Raw genomic sequence first — 8,767 nt, 5'->3', positions numbered from 1 at the left:
TTCAGTCGGACATCCTTAGCGCTGCTGAGGAGGCAGGAGAGTCTCCCACCACCACCACTGTACTGGCAGCTGTCAGCCTGGCTTGTGGCTGAGCAGAGCTTCCCCTGTGGGACCGCACTGACCACCAGAGGCAGCTCCTGCATTGAGCGTCTGCCCCCTGATGGTCAGTGTGTGTCATAGTGACCAGTCATTCCCAGTCTTTCTGCTGTTAGGGTCAGTTTGCATATTACCCTTTTATTATATAGGATTCTGTGTGATGAGTACAAAAGGCCCTACTCCAGATCTGCCTGAACAGAAACACTGTAAGATGTGGAAATTTGCCTTCTAGGAGGCACTAGGTGGTTCTTAGGCATGATAAAATCTGATGATCGCTGTCCTAGAATTCAGAGCTTCTGAAATTACAATGTGCATACAAATTATCTAGGAATCTTGTGTAAAATGCAGATTCTTTTTTAGTAGGTCTAGAGTGGGGCCTGGGAGTCTATATTTCTAACAAGCCCCAGGTGACAATGATGTCTCCAGAACTCACTTTTGACTGACTGCTATGTGGGTGATGTTTAGACCAATGATACCATTTTTGGCTCTGGGCAGATGTGACAGAGCTGCCAAGACAAAGTTCCCCATTGCCCTCACTACTGTTTATTGCTTTGGAAAAAATACGTATTCTATGCCTATTGATGTCCTGGAAGCAGAGCACTGATCAAGTAGAAGAGTCATGGTCAGATAAATTTTCTTATAATAACACACATTGCAAGAAAAATAAAAGAATGAAATTGTATCGGACACTGTCTTACTACTTTTGTGCCAGAATGACATTAACTGATGAGCAGTCTACACCAGCCTGTGTCTCACATGGTTTATATTCAGATCACACCATCCACATAGGAAAACAAAGTGCCTATCCTCTGGCTATTGCTGAGGTCTTTCATTGGCCAAGGTTCATAGGGACCATCATTATGAACCCCTGGTCCAGTCCCTTGACCACTTATACTCTTATCTATGAGCTCTATGACTTCTCTTTTTTGATGAGAGGCAGACACATTGAAGAAATATTTGAAGTGGAGCTAGAAAGAAGTCAAGTATCCTTTTAAGCTGAGGTTGAGGAGCCTTCAGAGGGGGATTTTCAAGATTAGAAGAGGAGTTGGCATAGCCAGTGAAACCCAGTTCTGGAGGATCTGATCAGAAGATTAGTTAAAGGGGTAGTGGTATCAGAATGCCTTTCCTGGCATAGGAGGGAGCAAGATACAAATGGGTACAGAGAAAAGTAAGTTTGATGGTAGATAATGTCCTTTTGTGGCTACAAGACTTTGGAGAAGGAAGTTTATTACTAAGAGAATTAGCTGGGAGATATTTCTAGGAGGAAGGATAATTGAGTCAAAGGCACTAAATGTGGGAGAGTGTTATGATAAGATCAAACTAATTTGATCTTGACAACTTATTAAGTACCTTAGTGAGATATCAGTTTAAGAAGGCTCTGTTATAGGAGGTGTGGGGGTAAAAGCAAAATTTAGTGGGTTGAGAAATGAATGGAAAAAGAAAATGGACTTTAATATAGGCTTTTCTTTAAAAAAAAATTGGCAGTGACTAATAAAATCTAAAATCCTTAGCTTGGATAGTACCAGACCCTATATATACTATATTTTTTCAGAGAATTTCAAAGTTTTGTTCTACCACATCTATCTAACCTTACTTCCTATAGCTTTCATATACAGCCTTCTTTTTAAGTAGGACTGGTCTCCTTACTGGCTTGGAAAATATCATGTCCATTTCAATGGTATTACCCCTTGTCTCTTATGCTGGAACTTCTTCCTTTCTTTCTTTTTGTCCTACTGCACAAAAGGTGTGCTCCAAAATTGTTAGCGTGGAAAGGAGTGTGTGTGGCTCTTGAATGACTCAGGCCTTGGGTGAAAGTTGGTGTGGGGATTAGAAAGAGAGCCTGCTTGTGAAAGGAAGAGGTATAACATTCAAGCAGGAATTTCAACAGGATAGCAATACATTAAAAGGCTACTAACAAATTGAGATAAACACTTAAAAATCTTGCCCTAGCTGATTTGGCTCATTGGATAGAGTGTTGGCCTGGGGACTGAAGGGTCCCAGGTTCGATTCTGGTCAAGGGCATGTACCTTGGTTGCAAGCACATCCCCAGTAGGGGGTGTGCAGAAGGCAGCTGATCGATGTTTCTAACTCTCTATCCCTCTCCCTTCCTCTCTGTAAAAATCAATAAAATATATTTAAAAAAAAATCTTCACGTACCATCTACCTAAGATCTAGTGTTAGTCTGGATGTCTAACCTTACACAAAGATACCTGTAGCCTCTAGAGGTCATTGGTATGGCTCTTTATTATTTAAATTGTTTTCTATATTCCTCCTTAAATTTGTTTGATCATTTTCTGCATAGAATATTCTATATTTTGTGTTATGTTTATCTCTGATAATATCAATGGATGTTTATTGTGAAGATGATATTGAAAACTAGATTTTTCATTGGTTACTGCTGTTCTATTAGATTTTTCTTGTTTATCTAGTATTTAGCCACCTCATTATTCTTTTTATAGTAGTTCAAATTGTTTAACTTTTAATTCTTTTATATCTTCTTACTAGAATTATATTCTCTATAAGTAATGACATTATATAGTGCCTGCCTTTGTAATATTTATGTTTTCTTTCTCTTTGTTACGTATAAAAAGTCCTCCTTTATTCAAGGGGTATATGTTCCAAACCCCCAGTGGATAGTACCAAACCCTATATAGACTATATTTTTCCCTATGCAGACACACCTGTGATAAAGTTTAATATAAATTAGTCACAATAGGAGATTAATGTCTATCGCTATAATGAAATAGAATAATTTATGTGAATGTGCATTGAGTAAAATAAGGATTACCTGAACACCAGCACTGCCATGTCATTGATCTGATAAACCCAGAGGGCTACTCAGGGACCAGAGGGTGGGGAGCATATACGGTGTGGATACGCTGGACAGAGGGATGGCTCACATCCCTGCAGCACAGAGCAGGGCAGCTGGGATTTCATCATGCTACTAGAAAGACATTCATTTAACCTGATGAATTGTTTATTTCTGGAATTTCCCATTTAATATTTTTGGACTTGTTGACGCGGATAACTGAAACCATGGAAAGCAAAACCTCCGATGGGGGAGGCAGAGCTACTGCAAGTTGTTGACTTTGTCTTCCAACAAAACACTGACAAGCCATGAGGAGAGTCGACAGGTATTTCTTGATCCTAAACCAGTGGTTCTCAACCTGTGGGTCGCGATCCCTTTGGCCGTTGAACCACCCTTTCAAAGGGGTCGCCTAAGACCATCCTGCATATCAGATATTTACATTACGATTCATAACAGTAGCAACATTACAGTTATGAAGTAGCAATGAAAATAATTTTATGATTGAGTCACAACACGAGGAACTGTATTTAAAGGGCCAGAAGGTTGAGAACCACTGTCCTAAACTGATTAGGGCATGAACATTTATGGAGCCCCATCATTTCCCTTTATTTCCCTTTCATACATCATATTCTTCCATCCATGAGTAAATGAAAGCTTTTACTAGAAGAAGATTGAATTGATTTGTTTCATTTGGAAGTAATCACATTTTTCTGAGCAACTGCCTGTTAATGTTTTATGTTTGTTTATTTTTCCATGTAACTGACATTGTACATTGACTTGTTATTATGTGCATTACCTAAACAGTGCTTAGTACAGTAAAGTAACATGAGGTAACAGAAGAATTGAATTCCGTTTGCCTTTACAAAAATGAACTCATGGTATAGTCATTAAGTATGTTCGTAGATTTGCTATCAGCTTCTACTCCTTAAAATGGTCAACATGCCTACAGTTAACAACTCCCTCCCCAATTTATATTTTTTTCTAATTTGAGAAGACTAAAAAAGTAGATCCCCAAACTTCTTAGAACTATGTATAAAATGAGCATAAATCAGTTATAAGTGAGAATGGGAATATTTTCTAATGCACAGTATGATGAATGTAGACAACAGCTATATACACTAATTATGGAATGTGATAGAGATGCTAAACATCACTACAGCAGCAACTGTATTACAATACATAAATATAACAAATTAACACATTGTACATATTAAATTTAGACGGTCTTGTATCTCAAAATATTCAATATAAAGAAAACTATTTAAAAATTCTTATTTTAAAAAAAAGTGTTAAGCTGTTTGCTGTGCTTCCTCAGAGGGCTTATGCTTCCAGGTGTTGGCAGTGTGGGTAGTTGAAGCTCCTGGGAGAGTGCTGTGTGCCTGTGTTAGAGTACCCTCACTGCTGAGAACAGTTTTGCACCCCAGAAAAGCGACTTTTCCACAGGCTGCCTTTCTTACGATGGTTGCCTCTTCATGGGTGGGACTGAAAAGTCTATAAAGTGTTACTTACTGGCTGCATATGCATTTGACAGCTCACTACCATTATCTGACACTCCTATTCACAGTGACCTTACAGTTCTTTTTGTGTGTGTAGTAATTGTACTTAAATGTCCTTATAGAGTCTTTCAATTCACTGCATCTAATTAGCAATCAAAAGCTGAATACAAAGACTCCAGACTCTGTATCAACCACTTAAGTATTGGTTCTACCTGTATTCATCATCTTAGCTCACATTTATTCACTATGTTTCTTCCTCTGATGTGATCTCATGCCCCATAAATTGACTGGACATTAATTGTGATTTTGGCTAATAATCACTTGGCTTGCTCTTGGATTTGGAGTAACCGCAGAAACTACAACATTTAGAACTTTTCTATGGACTAGCTTTTTTGATAACCTCCAATCAAATCTGTCTGCTAAGCAGGACAAATGTCAAGGAAAATCAACCACATGCTTATAAAACTGATAAAAAATGCAGGGGGAATGGTGACTAGCAACTTTTGCTGAATAGAATGAGGAACCATTGCATTCACTTTCCTCCCAAACTTCTCCATGGGACAGAATAAAGGTCCGGAATTCTACAGGAGATAACTTGATTAAAAAATATTAAAAGCTTTGTTAGCAAATGAAATAGCTCTAGATATAGTACTGAAAGAAGTTTGGCAGTTGAAATATGTTTCCAGATTATGATACTTAGAAGAGGAGTGATAATGCAAATCTGATTTCAATTCTGACAGTTTTAGCTGGTTAACCAAATGTTTAGATGAAATCAGTCAATCCCCTCAGATTAAATTTACCATTTTGTTTTTAAAAGATGAGATTAGCAATAGAATTAATCTTCAGACATATCTCAGAGGTGGGGTGAGGGTAGAAACTGGAAGAGATTAGCCAAAGAACATACTAGTACATGATTATATGTGTAGCCATGGACACAGACAACAATGCGGTGAAGGCTTGGGGGTGGGGGAGGCTGGGTGGAAGGGGTGAAGGTGGGGGGAATTGGGGGACATCTTTAATACTGTCAACAATAAAAAAAGGAAAAGAGATGATCTTCAGAAGTCCTTGGTAGGTGACACATAAGTACTGGTATTAATGGCCCAGTGTTTATTAACTGCTCATTCACCTCTGCCCTGCCTTTCCGCCCAGGCCTGGGTACTGGTTCTCCCAAGTCAGTGATCAGAGGCAATTCCAGGTTTTGTTTTATTTTCTTTCCTCCCTGAAGCTGGTTACTCCAACAAAAACGCTATTTGTCAATCTGTGAAAGCACAACCTCCAGGGAACTGGAAACTTTGAGAACTTTGAGCTACTGGCAAGTCTCTTCCTACTTAACTCACATAGTGTCATTTTTCTGCTTGAAATAAAGGACTGTTTATTTATGTGTCAATCCATATAATTCCACATTTTCCTTCAGTTGAAGCTGTGGAATATGCATTCACAATCTAATCATCAGAGGATATTTTACAGTGATGAGGCGATGTTATTTCTAGACAGTTTGGCAGAGGCCTCTTACAGCTTTTCTTTTGTATTTAAGGTGACGACCCTTGTGAACACCAGCAACAAAGGCCCATCAGGTAAAAAGAAAGGGAGGTCAAAGAAAGCCCACGTCCTGGCTGCGTCTGTAGAGCAAGCCACTCAGAACTTCCTGGAAAAGGGGGAACAGATCGCTAAGGAGAGTCAGGACCTCAAAGAAGAACTGATCGCTGCTGTGGAAGATGTGCGCAAGCAAGGTAGGCAGGAGAATGCTGTTCAAGAGGGGTGTGTGTGAATGTGTCAACCACGGAGTGTTCTCTAGAATCATTGCATATTTGTTCAAAGGAGTCATCTTATTTTTCCCCTCTCTATCTCACTTGTCTTTTTAAACATTTGGTAGGATTAGGTCCATAGAGGTGTTTTTGCCGTGGCAGAACAGCACAGGTACACTCCAAAGCTGCTGTGGCTTCAAAGTCTTCAGTTGTTTTCTCTCAATAGATGAAAACAAACTCTGTGTCAGCTCAGTCTTTTTTTTAAAATATTTTTTATTGATTTCAGAGAGGAAGGGAAAGAGAGAGAGAGATAGAAACCTCAATGATGAGAGAGAATCACTGATCGGCTGCCTCCTGCACTCTCCACACCGGGGACCAAGCCTGGAACTGGGGCATGTGTCCAGACCAGGAATTGAACCTTGACCTCCTGGTTCATCTCTCAACTACTGAGCCAAGCCTCTGGGCTCAGCTCAGTCTTTAAGGAGAAAAGGATAAGGAGACCTCATGCTGATAGAGTCAACAAATGCCAGGATTATAAGGATGAAGGGAGGAAAGGAATAAAGTCCTGTAATAAATTATTGTTGCTTGTATGACTCCAAAATTGCTATTTTCAGGTCACAGCTTTCCTCAAAAAGTGTAGCTAGTTGGTTATCAATGGATTGATCAATTACATAGCTAACTAGTTAGCTAAAATGCTATTTATTCCCATGTTAAAAAGTTTTTAGGTGTTATAAGATACACAAAATAAACTGTATGGCTTACCTGTTTTTTAAGTGTCCACTTCAGTAGTGTAAATTATAGTCCCATTGTTGAGTAACCAATCCCTCAGAACTTTTTTATCTTGCAGCACTGAAACTCTATTCCTATTAAGCAAAACTCTCCCTTGCCCTCTCCCCCTAACTCCCGGCAACCACTGGTCACTAGGCTACTTTCTCAAAGCATTTATCTATGTGGCATCTTTAGTTGAGAATTCTAAGGCATCATGAAATCAAAACAGAAATCCCCTCCCTAGCCTGGCCTCCCTCCTGCATTGCTTACCATGGTGAATGCCACACCTATGTACCCAGTGGCACATTGCAGAAATCTTGGTGTTATACTTGTCATTTCTCTCTTTTTCCAAATACAATCTGTTATAAAGTCCCATAGATTTTAACTACTAAATATCTCTTAAATGGATCAATTCCTGTTTTAGTTCATCAAAAGGACTATGTTTTAGCTGCCTTGGGGCCTTTTTACTTGCTGTTTCCTTTCACACAGTTGAAGGCGACTCATTCTGCATATCTCAGCTCAAAGTACACCTTCCCAGGGAACCCTTTCCGGCATGTCTCTTTACATGGTCAATTTCCGCTGGATAGTTTAATAATTGTGGGCTAACATAACTGATAACTTTCTTCTTTGCCAAAGTATAGATTAGTAAATATAGAGACCATACCATGTGTCTTTTACTGGTCAGTGGTTTGCAATGCTTAATAATCATAAAACTTCAATAAATATTTGTTGAATGAATGAAGGTATAGATGAATGAAAGTTATTTTCCCTTCCTTCTTATAAACCTACCAATTTTAAAATTCAGAACTGGATAGTTCATCCCTCGAAATACTAACCCTCCTTCCAAACCAACAATGACCTTCTCTGCATGTGGCCACCTTATTTCCCCTAGAAGTTAATTTCAGTTATATTACACTAATGTAAATGTTACTTTAATTTGAAATGTTAAAATTTGCATATTTTATCCAGGGCGGATGGAGTATATTTGTGCATATGTTTTTCAGCAATGTGTAACCTTACAAGTTTTCAAGTGCTATTCAAAACTGGTATTCCTTTTGAATTACAGATGGATACCTGTTTGTTTTAATGAATCTGTAGCCTTCATAATGTTTTTCCTTTCTTTTTGGGGGGGAGGGGACGTTGTGTGTGGACTGATGTAATAAATTGCACACATTTGAAGTGTATAGTTTGATAAGTTTTGACACATTTGTACACAGTGACAGCATCCCACACTCAAGAGAGTGAACTTTCACCCTTGCTGGCATTGCTCATTGGTTGGAGCTTCAGACTGCGCACCAGAGAGTCGCAGGTTAGATTCCAGTCAAGGGCATGTACCTGCGTTGCAGATTCATTCCCTGGCTCCCAGTTGAGCATATGCAGGAGCATGTGTAGGAGGCAACCAATAGATTTGTCTCTTCATATTGATGTTACTTTCTCTCTCTCTCTCTCTCTCTCTCTCTCTCTCTCTCTCTCTCTCCCCTCCCTGCTTCCCCTTCCCTTTCACTCCCTCTAAAAATCAATGGGAAAAAATTATAATTTAGTAACTAACTTGTACTCCATATGGCAATAGCGCTCCTCCATATTAATGAGTAATCCGGGCTCTCAGGGTGATGGAGAGCAGAATCAGCATCCACTAGTCTCCCAGAAGGGGGTTGCATAGCTCAGTGTGGCGTAGAGTTGATAGTAGTTGTAAGTGATCCTGGAAACCTACGACTGGATAGTTGTGCAGCCAGTGAACCATCCGTAGAAAAGCTCCTAAATAGGAATGCAAAGGGAATTATTCCAGTCAGGTCTTAATGTTGAAATGCTGGGCCAAGGAAAGCTTGGGATAGGGAATGCCAAAACCTTTTTAA

The 8,767-nt window shown here is 39.3% G+C and overlaps 1 protein-coding gene across 7 annotated transcripts in view; it reads left to right on the top strand.

Annotated features, from left to right (window-relative positions):
* The window catches only part of CTNNA2 (catenin alpha 2), a 962,766-nt gene that overhangs the window by 88,582 nt on the left and 865,417 nt on the right, over positions 1–8,767 (top strand). For all 7 annotated transcript variants that reach the window (XM_006098480.1, XM_023762210.1, XM_023762215.1 and 4 more), the window contains exon 2: positions 5,936–6,131. In XM_006098480.1, the coding sequence (XP_006098542.1) occupies positions 5,936–6,131 (196 nt within the window). The remainder of the gene's footprint in view (positions 1–5,935; positions 6,132–8,767) is intronic.

This window comes from Myotis lucifugus, unplaced genomic scaffold (assembly GCF_000147115.1).
Source record: "Myotis lucifugus unplaced genomic scaffold, Myoluc2.0 scaffold_237, whole genome shotgun sequence".
Classification (NCBI taxonomy): domain Eukaryota; kingdom Metazoa; phylum Chordata; class Mammalia; order Chiroptera; family Vespertilionidae; genus Myotis; species Myotis lucifugus.
This window is presented reverse-complemented; position numbering and strand designations above follow the sequence as displayed.